Source organism: Lepisosteus platostomus, chromosome 2, assembly GCF_059453375.1.
Source record: "Lepisosteus platostomus isolate fLepPlt1 chromosome 2, fLepPlt1.hap1, whole genome shotgun sequence".
Lineage (NCBI taxonomy): Eukaryota > Metazoa > Chordata > Actinopteri > Semionotiformes > Lepisosteidae > Lepisosteus > Lepisosteus platostomus.
In genome coordinates this window covers 32770723-32791659 of record NC_142612.1, presented here as the reverse complement: position 1 = coordinate 32791659, position 20937 = coordinate 32770723, and the positions used below count along the sequence as shown (strand labels likewise).

At 47.0% G+C, this 20937-nt stretch overlaps 1 protein-coding gene across 2 annotated transcripts in view; it reads left to right on the top strand.

Annotated features, from left to right (window-relative positions):
• Positions 1-20628, top strand: part of rev1 (REV1 DNA directed polymerase) — a 52827-nt gene extending 32199 nt beyond the window's left edge. For both annotated transcript variants that reach the window (XM_088605913.1, XM_088605903.1), the window contains exons 8-23: positions 608-724; positions 1071-1203; positions 2582-2710; positions 4143-4297; positions 5669-5788; positions 6584-6804; positions 7709-7881; positions 9692-9794; positions 10570-10720; positions 11200-11396; positions 12843-13043; positions 14199-14298; positions 15796-15995; positions 16482-16632; positions 18497-18599; positions 20193-20628. In XM_088605913.1, the coding sequence (XP_088462039.1) occupies positions 608-724; positions 1071-1203; positions 2582-2710; positions 4143-4297; positions 5669-5788; positions 6584-6804; positions 7709-7881; positions 9692-9794; positions 10570-10720; positions 11200-11396; positions 12843-13043; positions 14199-14298; positions 15796-15995; positions 16482-16632; positions 18497-18599; positions 20193-20304 (2366 nt within the window). In that variant the 3' untranslated portion in view covers positions 20305-20628. The remainder of the gene's footprint in view (positions 1-607; positions 725-1070; positions 1204-2581; positions 2711-4142; positions 4298-5668; positions 5789-6583; positions 6805-7708; positions 7882-9691; positions 9795-10569; positions 10721-11199; positions 11397-12842; positions 13044-14198; positions 14299-15795; positions 15996-16481; positions 16633-18496; positions 18600-20192) is intronic.
• Positions 20629-20937: the final 309 nt, after the last annotated feature.

The following is a 20937-nucleotide window of genomic DNA, read 5'->3' as shown; positions in this document are numbered from 1 at the left end:
AACTGGCTGCCCTGCAGTGTAATCACTGACACTCCCTAAATCCTTCGGTGTGAACTAAGTCCCCCCCACCTTTGTGCCTGCCCCCGAAGCGATGATACCGGCGATTTCTGCTGGATTTCCACTTAAACAGATGTTGCTGGTCGAAACAAGCAAGTCGAACAATGGGGCGCGTCAGTTGGCGGCACCGTTTCCAGCTCAGTTAGAATAGACCCAGCAGTCAGTCTCAGGGGTGCCCGAGGACCAGAGTGAACTCCTTTATGTTCAGATTTAGGGAGGTCGGGAACTATAGATGTATAGATGTATCAGTGCCATAGTTTACCTAAAGGATATGACTGTCTTTTAAACACTGGGACACAGGGCTGTTACAGACATATAGATTCACATCTGAAACATTAACACATTGACTCCCAGTTTAGATATAATAACATTTATTTTTTCATTATTATTATTTTACAGTTACGGGGTTTTGCAAAATAACCATAAAACCTTTTTCGATTACAGCTCCAGATACTCTCTTGGGCTGAAGATCACTAAGGCCACAAATGGTTAGAAACGTTACACCGCCAGGCTGCGGCTCACGGCAGTGCTTGTCGTTGTGTCTTCTCAGGGAAGCCAGTGGCCGTCACCAGCAACCGGGGGGCAGGCTGCGTGCCCCAGCGGCCCGGGGCCAACCAGGAACTGGAGCTGCGGTACTACAGGAGGAGGCAGATGAAGAGCAGAGCGGGTAAGAGCGCGCCTGCACACACAACAGACTCAGCGCTGAAATCCGCAGTCTTCATCAGTGGCGCCAGAGGACTCGAATGGAAACTATGCAGAAGCGCATTTAAAGCTGAGAAAAGGCGGCACAGGAGTCTTTACACAAAGGGATGTGGGAGTCTGGAGCAAGCTATCCATGTTGTTGAAATTGATACTGTGGCTTCTTTCCAGAGCCAGCTGGATGAGATCCTGGCTGTACCCATCTGTTGTATTTTTCACTCTTAACGAGGCTTTTTTTTTTAGCAATGGAGTTAGGTCCTCGCAGCACACAGAAGATGTATTCTTGCCTGCTGACTGCCTCTCCTCTCTCCCAGACAAAAAGAAGGCATGTGAGCTGGCAGATTCCTCGTCGCCAGAGAGTCCTGATGGCCCTCATGCGAATGGAGTGGACCCGGACCTGACCGCTCTCTCCATGGCAGAAATAGCCTCCTGTAGCTATGAGGCCAGGTACAGCGCTGACACGTGCTGGAGTCTCCCCACTCTTACTGCCCCCTGCCTTCGCTGTGCACAGCAGTGTCATGTCGTAGCTCCCTCAGTCTGACATTCGATAGCTTGGGGGTCACTGTACTAATTGAGCAGCGCACACAGATCCAAAGAGCAGGTCAAAGGGCAACAAAGGACAAGGAGACCTCCTGGGAAAAACTAAACTGCTGGATGAGGTGTTAGTGGGGCCAGCAGGGGGCACTCCCCCTGTAGTCCGTGTGGGTCCTAGTGCTCCAGTATAGTGATGGGGACACTATACTGTAAAAAGGCGCCGTCCTTTGGATGAGACATAAAACCGAGGTCCTGACTCTCTGTGGTCTTTAAAAAAAACCTAGGGCATTTCTCGAAAAGAGTAGGGGTGTAACCCCGTGGTCCGGGTCAAATTTCCCACTGGCCCTTACCAATCATGGCCTCCTAATAATCCCCACCTATGGATTGGCTTCATTACTCTTTTCTCCTCCTCACTGATAGCTGGTGTGTGGTGAGCTGCCATCGCATCATCCAGGTGGGGCTGGACATGGTAGTGGTGGAGGAGAGTCCCCATCACCTGTAAAGCACTTTGAATGGAGATTCCAGGAAAGCGCCATATAAGTGTAAGGAATTATTATTAATATTACAAGAGCTCCAGTGACTCCTCCACTTGGCACAGAGCAAGGAACATGAGCCCCAGGTCGATGTGGTTTCCCTTCAGGAGATTTGGGGTTTTCTCCTGTTCTTGGCCAGATTTCTCAGACGCTGTCATATTTTCTGAGACAGAATCGATCTTGTAGATGGTGTTCACCTATGCTCACGAGAACAGCTTGACCCCGAAGAAAGTATTAGTGGTTTAGAGTTCCTCGTGTCTGCACACTTACCTGACATGTGACAGCAAGAATCAGGCACTAAAGGTTTCATAATGAGGATGATCTAGTCCTTTGATCCTTTTTGTTCTGTTGAAGTCCTTGTGAATATTTTAAGGTGTGTGCACTGCTTTGTGTATTTGAGGTACAGTGTAATTCCACTCTGAAAAGCAAAGTGAAAGAACGCTAAACGCAACATTTAGTCTGTAGGCCCTTCTTCCGGATTGGCCCTTGCTTGAAGAAGGCTTTGCAGCCGGAAGCATTTTTTGTCTTTTCTTCTTCTTTGGTTTCAGTGTGGAAGTAGCCTGTTTCTTGTTCCCTTGCTGTACGCTGATATTTCTTCCCACTTGAACCTTACTGTGTGCTGAAAGCTGTGGATGATCTGGGTTTTCCCGCCAAATGTGATGAAGGCGAAGGGTGTGGAGAGTAGGCGTGGCAGTGCGGTCTTTTCCAATCTAACCCTGGACTTAAATCTGACATGGTTTCTGTCTGCCCTTCTTTAGGCAGGCGGGGGTGAAGAATGGGATGTTTTTCGGTCAGGCCAAGCAGCTGTGCCCGGGCCTTCAGGCTGTGCCCTACGATTTCCATGCCTACAAAGAGGTGGCGCTGGCCATGTACGAGACCTTGGCAAGGTACCACCCTTTTCCCACCCCTCTGACTGCAACCAAGGAGCAGGAGCTGCTTGCGCATTCAGGAACAGAGCAAATGTGGGACAGGCTGCCCAGACACTCCGTTGAAGCCAATACCCTGGCTCCTTTCGAGAAACAGCTGGATGAGATCCTCAGTTCAAATAACTGCTAACTACCAGACAAGCTAGACAAGCATTTGTAACAGTTCTTATGTCAAATTCTGAAAGTTCCTGCTTGGCTGAATCAGGGTGATTATTGTAAATTGTCTTGTAACAAAACAATCAGTAACCTGTTTTGATCTTTCACCCAATTGAATCAGTGCATTATCCCTGAATGTTAAAAAAGGGTAACATCTGACTTTCTCCACAGCCTCATTCTGTATAATGAACTTTCCAGTTGTAGTCACTTCAATATGCAGAGATTTAAATTAATGAAAAGCTTTCCAGATTTTTTTGTTCTTTGATGATTAAAAGCATGTGTTTAAGGCCATATTGCAGTATGACGGCACCCCTGGTGTGCATTTTCAGTGTGTACTCTACCCAGTGTCCCCAGAGGATGGGTTTGGTTTGCCTTTCTGAGAGAAAGTTGTAGAGAAAGTTGTTAGAAAAGAGAAGTTATACGGGATAGCCGGCTCTGCAGGTTGTCTTTACACATGATCGATTAATTAATTAATGTTCAGCAGCTTTGCCTGTAAAAATGCTTTTATTAATATATTTTAATACTTTTCAGTCCTAAGTCAATTCTTTTTGCATAGACAGTTCTGAAACCTTTATCGATTTTCTCATAGAACCATTCTCTAGAGTTCCTTGTTCTATCAAGTATGGATACCCTCTTTCTTATATTTAATGTGCCTGTGGGTAAAACCACTATATGAATGAAAGGAAATATAAGTGACTTATATGTACCACTGTACTGCAAGCTGATAAAAGTGCAGCCTTTGAGAGATTTTTCCTCATGAAGCTGGCATTTTGATAGACTTCATCTGCCATCTTTTTCACACCCATTCCTCAGTACAGGGAAAGTTTGCCAGCTATGTGGGATTTTCACTAGAGGCCTCAATTGCTATCCGATTTCATAAGTCAGATTATGAAATGGAAAGGAAATATCAATGAAGTAAGCATGTGAGATCTTTCCTTCCAGGAAAAGGACAGTTTTTTGTGTTTCCAGGTGGAAATCCTCTAGTTTTTTTTTTACTGAAAAGATGAGTCTTTTATGAGTCTGTATCTGACCAGAGATTTCCAGCATTAAGGCACAAAATCACAGAATAACACAGCCAGATGTGTGGCCTTGTCAGGTCCGTACAGAAGGGTTCCAAGTCGATGGGGATGATTCCTCAGAAGCAAAAGAACAGAACTGCTTTTATTTATCCCTGCCCTGGATAAGATGGGAGCACCCCCACTCCTGCTGGCTTCAGTATCTGTGCGGTCTGTTTCAGCTACACTCACGACATTGAAGCTGTGAGCTGCGACGAGGCCCTGGTGGACGTCACGGGCATCCTGAGCGAGCTGGGCGTGTCTCCCGATGAGGTGGCGAGTGCCATCCGAGCGGAGATCCTGGAGAAGACCAAGTGCACTGCCTCCATTGGAATGGGTAAGAACCGGACGCGCCGGGCACTGCTCGTTACCCATGAAGGAGACCTGAGGGTTTGCGAAAGCTGAAGTGATTTGCATATAGCTGCCAGCAGAAAGCAAATGCTTCCGTGTTTTTCAGATTTTACCATGCAGTGTTTTATTCACACTTCTATCACTGTGCACAGGCGAGCTTTCTGTAGGCAGCACTTCTTACAGACCACGCGGCTGTGAATCCACATGTCTGTTAATGTTCATGAAGTGGATTGGCAGATGTCAAAGACTGGGATTCAAGCCTAGCGGCTGTTGTATTAGAGAAAACTCCCAAGTGCTGCAAAAGCGCAAGTAAAGGGTAATTTCACACGGAAAAGGAGAACGAAAAAACGTTTCGGCTCTAGAGCCTTCTTCGAGTGTGAGGGAGAGAGAGGAAGGTGTCAGGGATATGAAACACAGAGGACAGGGCAGGTGAGAAAGCGCGTTCATACAAAGAGGGACTGGATACTTTTTCAGCTGAAATGTAGGTTATTTCTCCTTTTCCATGTGGAATTACCCGTTACTTCTTACTATATTAGAACTTGAGCTACAGAACAAAAGGAGGGTTAGATTGCTGTCCGTATTTAAATATAAATGCTTAAAATATTATCTAATTACAGCATTTGTTCTTCTCCTTTTAGTTTTTAAATAATAATAGAATACAGTGTTTTTTAAAAGATATTCAAATTGCTCTTAGTCGAGTTGCTAAGCAACTAGTTGTGCTAGTTTGAGTTCAGAGCTGTGTGATTCGTTATTTGATTACTTATCAATTAATTAACTTGGAAGCAGAATCAAGCAACCTCAAAAAGCAAAATCCATTTTCACTCCATCAAACATGATTATGTATTTCTGACATGGCAAGTCAAAAATATCTGGAAGACTTCACTATGAATTGGCCATTAATTTGAAGGCGCTGAGCGAGCGAGTCACTTTTCCGCTGCAAACACTGACGATCACACCTGCTCCGTACAGCTGCAGGTTCACAGACACACCGGTAATACACCACTGTGAACGCAAAGCACGTGTGGGATGTTTCAGCTTTTCATATCAGATTACACACTGATAAAGGCTCAGGTGCTGGTCAGGGTCTGTATTTGTCCTCCAAATACTGTGGTCTTTCTTTTTATTTTTGTGAATTTATAGGGTTGAATGTTTTTCACGTCTAGCATTGATAGTATGTATGATCGCCTCAGGATCTCATTCTCCACCAGCATTATACAAATATAACACAACCATAATTCTTTATGAAACATTGTTCAAAGAATAGTTCTGTAAGTGTTTTTACCCAGCGTATTTGTTTCTAAAATGCTGCATTTCCCTTTTGTAACCTGGGTCCTCACCTGTGTGCCTTTTCCTTCAGGTTCGAACATTCTGCTGGCCAGAATGGCGACCCGCAGGGCCAAGCCCAACGGGCAGTATTACCTGAAGCCAGAGGAAGTGGATGACTTCATCAGAGACCAGCTGGTCACCACCCTGCCAGGTACCTGGGTCCGCACCCCAGTCCGGCCCTTCTGTGTTCACTCACTGTGATGGTACTGATGCCCTCTGAGAGCAAGAGCATTGAAAGCCGCAGGTTTTCTTTATCAGTCCCAAAGGCTGGCTTCATAGATTCACCATGTCTCACAGGCCTGTAAGCCAATCAAATCGGTTACTGAAGAGCCCTCCCTCGTCGGCTCTCACTCTTCTCCTTCCAGTCTCCAGCCCAGATACAAACTGAAACCCTTTTCCTCCTGGTTGTTCTGACAAGCCTCTTAAGTTGCCCAGAGCAGTGGCTCATTCCACACAGAGCCAATCCTGATAGCTTCTTTCCCTCCCGTGGAATTTCACTCTCTCCGAGTGCTTATCACTTTCCCTGACTGGCTATGCTTCATTTTGCAAGTCTTTTCTCATATACAGGCAGCCATCTTGGCTCCACGCCAACCCACAGGGCCTGAATATTGAGCCAAGATGGTGGTTCCCTCACCTTGCCACCTCTTGCTACCTCACAGGTTGAACTTTTTTTTTCTTTTATATGTTCTGGGCAAATTAGAGGTTAATTATTTTCCACAGAAAGGAAAAGAAAAGCAAAGTTCCGGAGTCATACACACTCAAAGAGGTTCCACATCCGAAACGTTGGTTTTTCTTCTTTCTGTTGACCTGTTCGAAGCGGAACGAACCCGAGCCCATTTCTTGGCGGGGGCCCTTCGCGCTCTGCTCTTGTCAGCAAGCTCGCTGCCTCCCTTCTCCAGCGGCCTGGCGGTCTGTCCGCTGAGCAGCACCTGTGTTCTGTGCGCAGGCGTGGGCAGGTCCATGGGCTACAAGCTGGCCACCCTGGGTGTGAGGACGTGCGGGGACCTGCAGCAGGTCTCCATGGCGAAGCTGCAGAAGGAGTTCGGGCCCAAGACGGGCCAGACGCTCTTCCGCTTCTCCCGGGGCCTGGACGACCGGCCGGTGAGGAGCGAGAGGGAGAGGAAGTCGGTGTCGGCAGAGATGAACTACGGGATCCGCTTCACACAGGTCAGCCCTCCTCTCCAGAGCGTCTGTCTGCCGCTCTCTGACAGATCCGGGGAAAAGCCTCACGTGTGTAACTTGGATACAGAGCAGGGAGCAGACGTAATTATCCTAGTAATTACATAATGTGGAAAATTGAGCTCAGTCCACATCCTGGGTCCATTGATTTGTATCCTATACAAGAAAAATCTAAATCGGTTTAGAAAGCTGAACTGGTTTGGTTAAGGGTGTTATTGACAGACTAATCCCCCCCCTCACATCATGCGTTAAGCCTGAAGTCTTCAGGGCTGGTCCTGCAAGTCTTGCTTGTTAAAAGCAGTGTTTTTTGGGCATGAAAATGCGTTCACTACCAGCACATATGTATGACACCAGTTGTTCTGAGGTTTGATTCCAGTCTTAAGAAAGTAAGAGGGTTAGAAAATACAGGAGGCCAGTTGTCTTCTTTGATTGTTAGTAGCTGATTCACCTCCAAATCCCGATCATTCGGTCTGTTTAGGCGTCTCTGTTGGGTCAGCCCATTAATGTCATAAGGCTGTTGGAAGGCCTGCTTGTTGAAATCCCTGGTACCAAATGGAAAGCCTCCAAATTTCACTTGGGGTGGTGGTGAGTGGGGGGAACAAACTTGTGTATTAAAAAATGTGTTTGGTAGATCTGCTGTCCAAGCAAGATGTCAGACTGAACTTAGCCCCCCTAAATGTAATGTCACTGCCTGAGTTTCCCACAGTCCTGTGGTATAAATATCTGCCTTCTTCTTGACTGTCTGCGTCAGGCCGCCATTCCTTTGTCCCAGCGGAGTTTTCCTTGCGTTGGCGCTGCTCATTGTACTGCGGCAGGGGGGGTGTTTGTATTGTGAGCGCCACTGGCCTGAGGGCGGTCCTGTGGACTGACACGCCGCTCTGTTGTCGCCCAGCTGGAGGAGGCCGAGTCCTTCCTGCTGAACCTGGCCGGGGAGCTCCAGCGGCGGCTGCAGGCCGTGGGGGCGCGGGGCCGCCGCCTCACGCTCAAGGTCATGGTGCGCAAGCCCGGTGCGCCGCTCGAACCCGCCAAGTTCGGGGGCCACGGCATCTGTGACAACCTGGCCAGGTGAGTCCTCCCGGCGTGGAACAGCTCCTCCTGCTGGTGGAGAATGAGTACTGACACAGGGGCTCCTGCAGGTGGGACAGCTCCTCCTGCTGGTGGAGAATGAATACTGACACGGGCTGCCGCAGGTGGGACAGCTCCTCCTGCTGGTGGAGAATGAGTACTGACACAGGGGCTCCTGCAGGTGTGACTGCTCCTCCTGCAGGTGGCGAATGAGTACTGACACAGGGGCTCCTGCAGGTGGCGAATGAGTACTGACACAGGGGCTCCTGCAGGTGGAGAATGAGTACTGACACAGGGGCTCCTGCAGGTGGGACAGCTCCTCTTGCAGGTGGAGAATGAGTACTGACACAGGGGCTCCCGCAGGTGGGACAGCTCCTCCTGCTGGTGGAGAATGAGTACTGACACAGGGTCTCCTGCAGGTGGGACTGCTCCTCCTGCAGGTGGCGAATGAGTACTGACACAGGGGCTCCCGCAGGTGGAGAATGAGTACTGACACAGGGGCTCCTGCAGGTGGGACAGCTCCTCTTGCAGGTGGAGAATGAGTACTGACACAGGGGCTCCCGCAGGTGGGACAGCTCCTCCTGCTGGTGGAGAATGAGTACTGACACAGGGGCTCCTGCAGGTGGAGAATGAGTATTCATAAGAGCAGATTCAAATGAGAGGAGCCATTTGTCCCATGCATGCTATCTGGTAGATAGTAGTTAACTGATTCAAGGACCTCATCCAGCAGTTTCTTGAAGCCAGGATTCAATAACATTGAAGAGTTGCAAGAAGTCACAGTGTAGTTAGGTGAAGGTTTGAAGTGAGTTTACGTTCTTACCAAAAATACAGTTTCTGGTTTTTCTGGTATATCCACACACAAGTGCATGTCCCTGTAAATGCTCTGCACCCATATATTTACAACCAGCTTTTATACTTTAGACCATCTTGGTTACCATGTAACCATATTTTTTTAGATGTGTACTGCATATGTTTAGAATTTTAAAGGAACAAGTAATATTTCATTCCACGCTGAAAAGAGAAGAGAACAGTCTAACGTGTTCTCTGAATCTTTCCCCTAGTCTCCTTCCAGTTTCCCCAATGTAGATAGCTAGGCTTTTCCTGCAAGAGATGCAGTAAATTAGGTTGCTGGAGGTGCAAGAGGTTGCCTGGATGATCAGGAATTGTCCTGACGGGCCTTGAGTGAGTGTGGTGTTAGATATGTACTTGCAGGTGATACAGCGAGCTCTGTTGCAAGGGAAAGTGCCTGGTGTGGATGGCTGCTGAGGGCGGTCGAGGGAGCTGTGAACAAGAAGGTTACGCAGATTAGGTGGTCAGCGATATGAGATGATGGGGTGGTCAGAAAAGAGGGCCCCAGTAGAGGGATCATCCTGTAGGATGGAAAAGTTGTTGTTAATGGTCCTGGGGATAGAAAGTGTGTTAGGGTGGAAGGGAAGCACAGGTTGTGTAGCTTGTTCCAGACTCCCACAACCCTTTAGAAAGGAGGTGCTTCTTGTTCTTGGTTTTCAATGCACTTGAGTGCCCTCAGCTCACAGCACCTGGTATTTCCAGGTGGTCTCACATCCATGTACTGACCAGGCCTTACCCTGACCCTTAGATCGGGCGTGCTGAGGGCGGTATCGTGCATGACAATGAACTGGCTAGGAATTGACCCCAGCTCTCCTGTGTAGCAGGCAGAAATACTTCCACTGAAGCACCAGTGTCACATTGTCAGTATATGCTGTGCTTATGTCACTGTGGATACTGTGGATTCATTTGGGACCCTGTCCAGGCAGACAGTCTCCCTAGACTTTACTGTTTGTCCCTGCAGGACAGTAAACCTGGACCAGGCAACGGACAGCGCTAGGGTCCTGGGCTCCGAAGTCCTCAAGCTGTTCCACTCCATGAAGCTGAACGTGTCTGACATGAGAGGGGTGAGTGGCGGCTGGGCCTCTTGGTGTCGCTGTTCTCTGCTTGACAGGGGGCGAACTGGCACCGAGCCCTGCGAGTGGCACATCGTGACACACTTTTCCAAGTTCTGTATTATTTTTATTACAGTGAAGCTGTAGGTTTTGACGCATTTAACCGTTGCTCTTGCCTTCAGTCATGGAAGTAGCCATCCAAGACAGGTGCAGTTTGAATCAGGATTATGTTACCATACTGTATATGATGGATCAGTGTTCTCGGAAAGGCTAGTCTCGTCCTATCCTAACAGATTTATAAAGGCAACCTGACAACTCTGAAACACTGAAGCGGACAGTCTTTGACGCCTGAAATAATTTGTTTTTGATCTAGTGGACTACTCTAATTTAAATGTCTTGACACGTCTCACATGTACTTTCCTTTCACCGAAACAACCATTTAGGAAGTAGTGAAAACTTTCCTGTGCGGCTGGTGATGGTTCTTTCAGATTTCATCTGCTTATTTTACTGACCGAGCCGTGCTTAATAACAAATTTGTAAGTGCGGTGCGTTTGGTGTTTGGGTTTGGGGAAAAAAAGACCTTGAATTAGTGGTAGGAGTTCGCCCGTCGGAGAAAAGGGTTAGACAAGCGTGTAATGCACCATTGTAGCAAAACCTCATTTTTTCCTCCACGTGCATCATCGTTTTAAGTTCCCACTTGTCCTGTAAATAGGCTTTAAGCACTAGAAACGCGCGTGCGAGCCTGTTGACTGCATGTGTAAGGTCTGTTCGTCCTCTCGCCGGCCAGGTGGGAATGCAGGTGCAGCAGCTGGTCCCGACTACCGCGGTGCCCTCAGATTCCTCGTGCCAGGCAACTCCACGCAGCCGCTCCATCAAAGACATGCTCCTGGCACACAGGGGCGTCCGGCCGGGCTGCCAGGGGGCCGGGGCACAGCCAGGTCAGTGCCTCGCACCACAGGCCTGCTGTCAGGCGGGTGAGAGCTCTGCAAGAGTGCTTTGTATCCTCGTCAGTCTCACAGATGGATGCAAACTTTCCTTTGTCTTTTAAATTGAGAATCACATGATTTTTGTTATACCCTTCCAATGTGAAACCGCCAACCGTGTGTTTTTCACATCTCCGCTCACAGCTGTGAAATTGCATCATCACATACAGGTGTAGCAGTTGGTCCTGACTACAGGCGGGTCTCTAGGAGCAGATACAGTGTCCTCCATAATAAGCCCTTTTGAAAAGCAGGATCTTCTCCTGGAGCTGGTGGGGGTGTCTTTGGAAGGAGACAGTGTATTAGAAATGGTGCTGGGGGCTGTGGGAAATCAGTAACGGAATGCTCTACAGAGGTGTCTCTTCCCTGTGAGACAGTGATGCCGCATGCAGAGATGTCCAGTATTTGCCATGTGGCTCTCTTCCTGCTCTTTCCAGATGTGTTACCTGACAGCGCAGCCCTGGACGAAAGGACACCCCCAGTCCGAGCACTGCCTCCCCCATCCCCGACCCCAGAGCCCGAGCCAGGGACCAGCAAGTGGGAGCCCATCCCCAGATACAACGGGAGTCTTCACGCTACTCCCCTGGCCCGGACGCGACTGAACCTCAGCATTGAGATCCCATCGCCATCACAGGTACCTCTTCCCCCCCAGTATCCTTGAGTGCTAGATGCTGTGGGCATGCCCGCTTACTTGATGGGTGATGACAAGATATAAGAACATGAGAAAGGTTCCTGACGGAACGGTTCCAGAGGAAGCTGTCCAGCCGGGTTAGTTGGTAGTACCCATTTCCTGAAAGAAGCTAGGGTAATAGCTTCAACAGCACGACAGGGTAGCTTTCTCCAGATTTCCACAACCCTTTGTGTAAAGAAGTGCCTGCCTAGTTTTAAATACATTTGCACTTTCTTGTGCCCTGGTTTGGGCTTCAATGTTCATTCTGAAGAACTCTACTGGGTTGACTTTGTCAGCGTCTTTGAGGATTTGAAGTATTCGTATCAGGCCCCTGCATAGACTTCTTTGTTCAGGAAAAGGTTCAGTTCCTTCATCCCGTCAGTAAAGGCCGTTCCATGGAAACCCCATATTCCAGGACTAGGCTGTAAGTAAAAATCCTAATGGGCAAAGGAAAATTATCCAAGTGACTGTGGGAACAGAAATGTTAAATCCTTCTGCTACCTGAGTAGAGTGTCACAGAAGATGTGAGGTCCAGGATATAAAAGGCACCAGCAGCTTTTGTCTCACTTAAGGACACTTGGGGATCCAAAGACATCTCACCAAAGTCCAGTTCTTCAACTCAGATGTGTAATCAGTGCTGTTATATGGTTTAGAAACATGGAGAACACTAAGAGCAACAATAAAGGCAAGTCAAACATTCAGAAATGCTGGCGAAGAATTCTTAATATCGGATGGACAGATCAGGTCAGCAACACCGACTTATGGGAACGTACCAGACAGGCCCCTGTTGAAGAGGAGATTTGGAGAAGATGGTGGAGAGGAATCGGCCACCCTCCGCTGCAAACCAAGGCATCACACGGGCCCTTACCTGGAACCCAGCAGGAAGAGGGAAAAGAGGCAGAGGTAAAGAACATCAAAATCGGACTGAGTGAACTGGAGAAGACAGCCCAGAACAGGGTGCGATGGAGGAAAGTTGTTGGCCTCTGCTCCGTAGGGAGCGAACCATGTAAACAAATTAAAAAGCACTTCCGTCATGGCCAGGTCATAGTGGTCAGATAGGGGGTTTTCTTGTGCAAGCAAGGGCCACAGTGGCATTGTGTTGATGGGTGAGGAAGGTGGGCTCTATCCTCCAAGCCCCTGTGTGGTTTTCAGACAGGTGCCCCCATGTCTGACATCCAGAGCAGTGTCCTTCTAGTGCTGGTGAGACATTTTCAGCGGTAAGGAATGTATAAGATACTGCACTGGATCAGAGTTCCTCATCTTGAATTACAACCTCAATTTAAAGCCTGTCTATCTAGCCTCTTATGTTGGGCTGGGGTTTATTTTTGAACGGAACCGGTCCAGGAAAGAGTGATTCCATCACCTGCTTGTCCTCTGATCCTGACGGGCCCTGGCCCTGTATGCCCGCAGATCGACCGTTCGGTGCTGGAGGCGCTGCCCGCGGACATGCGGGAGCAGGTGGAGCAGACGTACCGGAGCCGCGCCGAGGAAACGCCCGGCAGCACCGTTGCAGAGCCCCAGCACCTGGGCACCCTGGTCCTGCAGATCCCGGAGCAGCTGGCACAGGGAGGTGCGGGGGGCATCATCGTGGCGCTGCCCGATTTCTCACAGGTAACCCGCTCCTCCCTGCCTTCACACGCTGATCTGGTCATGGCAGAGCTTGGCCTCCCTTGTGCTGTGGGGCTTCAGAGCAGTCCGGGAGCATTAGTCCTGCAGAACATGACTGATCCTGGACTTGGACACATGACATACAGTGCAGTCCGTAAGTATTTGGGCAGTGACACAATCTGTGTTGTTTCGGCTCTGTACTCCAGCACATTGGATTTGAAATGAAACGGTGACTTTGAGGTCAAAGTGCAGAATTTCGATAATTCGGGGGTATTTACGTCTAGATTGGGTGAACCATTTAGGAATCACAGCCCTTTTTATACATAGTCCTCCCATTTTAGGGGACCAAAAGTAATTGGACAATTGGCTGCTCAGTTGTTTCTTGGCCAGCTGTGTGTCGTGGCATCATTAATTAATGGACAAGAGAGCTAACAAAAGGTCTATAGTTGATTCTGGATGTGGCATTTGCATCTGGAGACTGTTGCTGTTGTCTCCCAACATGAGGACCAAAGAAGTGTCAATGCCAAAATTGTGTCACTGTCCAAATACTTACGGACTGCACTGTATGTTTTAAAATTGGGTTTGCATTTCCATTATGTAACGATACTGAGGTGACTCACCTGATGTGTAGTAATGAATGAATCAGTGAATACCAGTAGCACCATTCCCGGTCTACCAGTCTCTCGGTCTCCCAGTCTCCCAGACTCCTGGGCTGCAGTGTTTGTGAAAAGAGAGCTGCACTAGCACTAGTTGTGTCCATCCTGCTCACTATGGCACAGCAGAATCTCCTGCTGGTCAGTCCTGGGAGCTGCACCAAGAGATTTTATCTGTGAATCGGTTGTGATGCAGTCTAAAATCAAACTGTGCAAAAATGGAGATAACTCCACTGTTGTACGTGCTGTTCCTCTTATGATAATGATAAAGTGGAAATGCCTCAGTAAGACTTCTGTAGAGCTCATGTTGTTGCACTGCTACAAGAAAAGTAATCAGTTTGCTCATTAAGAGAAGCCCTGTAGGCAGTAACTGCAGACTTCAGTAACATGTACTGTACTGTGCCCTGTGTGATGAGACCGTTAGGTCTTTGAGCACTGTGTGGGTAAACTCAGCTGCTGGCACCCTGGCTGGGTCTGACCGTGCTTGTGTGTGCGCGCGAGACAGGTGGACCCCGAGGTGTTTGCTGCGCTGCCCCCCGACCTGCAGGAGGAGCTGCAGATGGCGTATGGCCAGAGACAGACCACCACCCAGGCTGTCACAGTGGGTAAGACACTTTCCTCTTGATACACCCAGGACGCTTCTGACTTCAGGGCCACATTCCAGAAATCGACATGAGGCCAAATCATTTCCAGCAAGCTCTTTACTCAAAGAGACTTGAAGGTCTTGAAGGTGAACTGTGCATCAGGCACTTTTCCAGCACACTTGCTTTTTTCACATGCAAGATTATGGACAGAAGACCAGGTGGTATCGGTTATACTACCTGACCTTCCCTCTTAATACAGCTGCGGCAGCAGTCTCACCTTTCAAGCTGGTCTGCTAGGCAGTGGTGCCCAGGGGTGCTTAATACAGCTGTTGCAGTCAGTGGTGCAAGAACTGGGTCTAAGGTTAAGTGATCTGGGATCCTTCTGGGTGAGAAGCACCATGTAAAGGGCAGTAAAAGCCAGTTAAAAAATGGCAAATAATCTCTTCAGTTGCACAAACATGATTAATGACAAAAGGAGTGTAAACAACGTGTGAAGCATGTGTGTGCAGGTGTTTTTATGATCTGTACAGAATTAACACATCAGCCTTTTCAATCATTTATTTTTTCCTTTAACAAAACTGTTTATCTCCCATCAGAGCTACCTCTTCAGTAAGGTACACTGCGATTCAAAATTTAAATAACACATGAAGCTTGTTCAGTGCTAAATTCAGTGTCTTGTATTCTATTGATGTGCTCAAGCTGTTCAGGTTGCCCTTGTGTGCTCTTCAGTTGAAGTCTTTGACACTTGTTGAGCTGTCGGGAGGGATGTGTCACCTGTGGGCCCCTGGTTAGGGTTGCCATGAGACATGACGTCAGTTTGTGAACTGGAAAACTGAAACAAAAAATATCCGTAACTAGTGATGTACAATCAGAGAGTTGTGTTTTCTAAGACTTTTATTGTCATTATTATTGCTTTGGAGGTTTTTGTGGTGAAATGCCAAGGTGCCCTGCATCTGGACACTACAGTACTTCTGAAATTGGCACCTGTGTCAGAACACGAGATGAAACACAAACGAGACGAGGCCTTTCAGCCCATGTACAGTAGTTTGTTTGGTTTATAGTACCTATTTGATCTCATCCAGCTGTTTCTTGAAAGAGACCAGGGTATCTCCGCTTCAACACTACAGTACTTCTGTGTGGAACATGCTGGGTAGCATGTTCCACACTCCCGCCACACTTTGCGTAAAGATATGCCTCGTTTGATACTTCCAACCTGGAAATCCAGAAAAGATTCACTTCGGTGCACTACATGATAAGTATTTGATTTCTCTCTTGGTTGAGCCAGGTCAGGGGTCCATCACATCAGCACACCACCTCATTCAAATGGGAGTAAACCAATGAATAACACAAAGTGTCCAGGTTATATTTTCTAGGACCAGCAGTGGTTTCTGTGCCAGCTCCAATACCTTCACTCAGGATCTCTAGATAAGGACCAGCTTGCAGAGAGTGAAAGGTAGAATTATCAGCTACATGTGTGTCAGGTCTTGACGCACGTCTTTTTACTACTCCGCCCCCCAGTGGCCAAGAACTCCCTCCTGCACCTGAAGCAGCCAGCTGTGAAGACCAAGAGGCGGAACAAGAAGAACCCAGCCAGCCTGGCCAAGAAGGGCCAGAGCCCCCTGAAGAGCAGGCTGCTCCACAGCCCGGCCAAAGGCAGTCCCCAGAAACTGCTCCCCGACCTGCTGAAGCACGAGAGCCCTTCCAAGGACAGGCTGAAGGTACTGCTCGAATCCCTGCAGCCTTCTGGGTTGTTCACTGCAGGGCTCCACTCCTGCGGGGGGCTGCAGAGTTCCTCATACCCACCCAACAAGTTGGGAAGTGGATTCATTTATTTACTGCGCTTGTCCTTGTGTTCCAGGTTTATTTGTACTAGAGCTCTGATCACATCTGTTTAAAGACAGTCATATAAAATCTGCAGGGCTTCACCCTCTGAAGACCTGGGTTGAAGAAGTTTCTGCCTCTTATTGGCAGCAATGTCCACTAATTATCCCGATCACTTTGTTGTTAAATGGGTCACATTTTAATGATCCTGAACTCCATGTATTTCCGTTTAGCCTGGTCAAAACCAGAAGTTTTAGTCAGAGATGTCAGATATTCTAAAACTCCTTACTGGTTGACTTCTGTAAGTTTGGCTCACAGAAGACAGTGCTGTTTTTAGCAGGCTCCCACCAGGTGTTAAAAGTTATTTGTTTCGCCCCTGCTAGCTGGAGTCAGGCCCGTCCACATCCTCCTTGAAGCCAGACCCCCAGGAACAGCTGTCCAAGCCGGTGGCCCGGCCGCAGCCCAGCCTGGCGGGGGCCATTGAGCTCCCGGACATCAAGGTCCTGCTGAGACAGTGGGTCACAACTATCTCAGGTACAGCGCCTCGTTGCGCAGATAATGAAAACAGAGGTGCTGTGAGGCTGGTCGAGAAATCGGTGATACTACGTCTTTACACTTGCATAGCACTTTTTTGGACACTGCACTCAAAGAGCTTTACAGGTAATGGGGACTCCCCTCCACCACCACCAGTGTGCAGCCACACCTGGATGATGCAATAGCAGCCATAGTGCGCCAGAACGCTCACCACACATCAGCTATCGGTGGGGAGGAGAGCAGAGTAATGAAGCCAATTCATAGATGGGGATTATTAGGAGGTCATGATTGGTAAAGGCAAATGGGAAATTTGGCCAGGACACTGGGGTTACACCCCTACTCTTTTCAAGAAATGCCCTGAGATTTTTAATGACCACAGAGAGTTAAGACCTCCGTTTTATGTCTCATTCGAAGGACAGCCCCCTTTTACAGGTGCATTAGGACCCACACAGACTGCAGGGTGAGCAGTATCCTCAGTTTTTCCCAGGAGGTCTCCCATCCAGGTACTGGCCAGGCTGACATCTCTGCTGAGCTACAGTGGGCTGCCAGCTGTGAGTTGCAGGGTGAAATGGCTGCTGGTTGTAGTACTGTAGTCATTGAGCCTTATTGTCTAATATATTAATACATACCTTAAGCTTACAGTTTGCAGAGCCTGCCTTATAAAATGTCTCTTAAGGGCACTTTTGTGTATTAAGGTGATAGAACTGGAAGGTTTAAAGAATAAAGTCAAAATTGTTCAGAGCTAGCAGGAATGGCTTTCTTTCAGTTAGGTACTCAGAAAGACCTCTTTGCCCTCTAAGTCTGCTTCAGCCAAGGTGGCCATTGAGGCCAAGAGGCTCCAGTGTTTGAGCCACTGTAGTTAATGATCGAGCAGTAAACCTGTAGCAGCTGGAGGTCTCTTAAAAAGGCAGGTGGATAGACAACAGCTCCAGCCTTCCGTTACCAGGAAGCCCCTTTTAGTGCCTGTTCTGGGAAAACCAGACTACACCCTGTGTGGCGCAGGAAGCGCTGGGAGAGCCTGGATCCCCCAGCCAGCAAGGAAGCCAGAGCACTTGAAGGAAACAGTCATGGCCACTGGCTGATCATGCAGCTCTATTCCACAAAGTGGCAGTGGGAAACAAAAAGAATCTTTGAGTGGAAAGATTTTTGCACAGAACTGGAAATACAATGTTCTTGAAGATCTTTATTTCAAGCTGGATATGATATAAAGATGTTGGTGAATGTACATACTGAACTAAATTTCATAGTTATTCTTAATTTCAGTTACCTATAATAATAATAATTGCTTACACTTATATAGCGCTTTTCTGGACACTCCACACAAAGTGCTTTACAGCTAATAGGGACTCCCCTCCACCACCACCAGTGTGCAGCCCCACCCGGATGATGTGACGGCAGCCATAGTGCACCAGAACGCTCACCACACATCAGCTATCAGTGGTCAGGAGAGCAGAGTGATGAAGCCATTTCATAGATTATTAGGAGGCCATGATTGGTAAGGGCCAATGGAAAATGTGGCCGAACCTATGCATTGTTTTAAAACAAAATGTCTTCATCCATTATTACAGGTTTCAGTGGAAATTCACACCTTTAAAACGTTCTATCTATTTGTTTCAGCCCTTAGTGTCATTTGACTTTCACAATTTTTGATTTTAGAAACACTAAATTTACTCCAGAAATAACAATAGAAAAATCAGACAGGAACACAGTCTCATTTTCCTGCTTGGCAAGTCCTACAGGTCCTACAGTCCTGTAGGTAACTCCAGGTTCTGCATGTAACAGGTGTGTTTGATGTGTCCAGCTCTTCCTGTACAGCAGGAAAGGAAGTGATGTCGCTGACTGCCTGTGTCATTTCCTGTTTCAGATCCAATGGAGGAAGACATACTACAGGTTGTGAAGTATTGCACTGACCTCATAGAGGACAAAGATTTGGAGAAACTAGACCTCGTCATTAAGTACATGAAAAGGTAACATATGTTTATTTTCCAGAGGTGTGGTCTGCTGATTTCTGATTACTGGTTTAAGTTGTCCTGTTAAGGAATTTAAAGTGAATTTAAAGTTTTAGGCCTCATTTTAAACCTAGAACTGATACAGACAATTAAAGGAATTGGACAGTAAAGGAATTGTCAGAAGGTTCGCCTTATTAGTATACTTATATGGATTTAAATCAAAGGTTTATTATTAAAAAAAGACATTATTCAGATTGAATATTCCTAAACACTACGTTCTATAGTGGGGCCGAGGGTCCACCCAGAGCATTTTCCATCACCCCAACATCAATTCAGTATATTGTAAAACTGTTGCCGATCACGCCAAAGAAAATACAGACCCTGAAATGGAGTTAACTCTCCAGACTGTGGGGCTGAGAGGCGGGCATGACCTCTCTGGCACTGTGGGAGCGAGTCGCTGATGTTGCAGGTGGCGGGTGAGTCTGTCCAGGCAGGCTGAGACGCAGTGGAAGAGCGAGGCTCTGGTGGTGGCGTTTGCGCTTGATGGTGCTTCTTGGCCAGGAGACAGTTGATTGGTTGTAGGTGTCTTTTCACCCATACAGGTGCAGTCAAGCGTATGTTTAAGTTTGGACATGTTGCAACTCGCATTGACCCGTCAAATTTATTTTGAAACCTTCATAAAACTTCATAAAAATAAGTTTTTATTTTGAAATCTCTACAGAACTGTAGGAAACTTTAACCGTATGAACACACATGTCCGAACAGCACAGGACAGCTGAGCATTCAAGGGAAAATTGCAGGGAGTAATGATGAGATTTTTAAAATGTTATTTCTAATCATATGCAATCTAAAACCCCAGTACCTCATTTATTACCACTGTTGTATCAGAACAGTGTAAATGGGAGATTTCCTGTGTTTTACCCTTTTAGAATCTGGGTCTCTCACTTTGAAATATTGAAGTACTTTTCACCTTTTTAAGTAAATGTATTGGTTTCGTTTTAAAATGTTGTGTGTTTAGTGTTGTGGAGAGACTTCCAGTTGCAGTCAGAAGGGCTTATCCATTCAAATCACGCCCTGCTGATGTTCAAATCCTAAAGTATTATTTAGTAATTCCTGAATGTGACCCTGGAAATACTGTTCTAAATTGGTCATTAAACCTTCTGCAGTAATTAAGCCTGAATATGCATATATATATATATCACCAGTGAGTATCAGATTATTAAGTATCACATAAATCAACTAATGTGAAGTCATTCTGGTCAGTATTTCAGAATGAACAAGTTATTTCATTGGTATTAAGTGAATGGCATTGTATTTTCTTTTTTACACCCAGCAAAATAGATTTCGTAACGTTTTAACAATTCTTTATCCCATAGGAGCCCAACTCCAGTCCTCAAGTGTCACTGTCCAGCTGCAGTCTGTTTAAATGCCCAGCTTGTTAAAAACAAGGAGGGACTTCAGCTTGTCCAGTTAAGCAGATAACGAGTCCAGTTTGGCAATTGCGGGCTCAGAAGGAGACAGAAAACTTCTGACTCTGCAGTACTGGAGTTGCCCCCTATTTACTGTTCATTCAAAGGACAGCTTCAAGCAGAACCTCTGTTTCCTTTCCAGGCTAATGCAGCAGTCCGTGGACTCCGTGTGGAATATGGCGTTTGATTTCATCCTGGACAACGTTCAGGTCGTTGTTCAGCAGATCTATGGCAGCACACTAAAGATCCCGTAGGAAATTCTGTACCATACTTGTAAAGAAAAGGGAATTGAGAGCCTGGAGCTCATTCTCTTTGCTGTGCCATAAATGCTTGTGAAGTATTTGCAAATAGCATGGTAGTAATTCTCTTTGAAAAATGTTTTATATTGAAAATAAAGGTGTTTTGTAAATTTTTTCTTTTGCAAAAGTGCCAAATTTGTCAGTATTGCATGTAAATAATGAATCAATCCTTCTCTTGTAGCATAGATCCTATTTACAAAATGGTTGTTTATAAAGTTTTATGGATTTTTACAGTGCAGTGTTTACAGCTGTTTAATAAAGAACTGTATGTATGTTTTTCATCAGCACTCTTATTTTGCAACAGTGCTCTAAATTGCCAAGCTGTCTCGGTTTATCGTTTACTGAAATCGAAGGAAGAGCTGCTTAAAAGTTATTCTAAAAAAATGGTTATACTGAAGCAAAACTGCCATGCTGAAAAATGTTCAGTGCCCTGTCTGTACCGAGACTGTAAAATGCTAATGAATGCAAAGACCTTGTGCTGTATAATTGGGAGGGAAAAATGACTAACTGTAGCAATTTGTCACGTTTTAGGAGGATGTGTCTTTTTAAATAATGAGCTTGGCATACAGCCATATCCGCTGGTCTGTA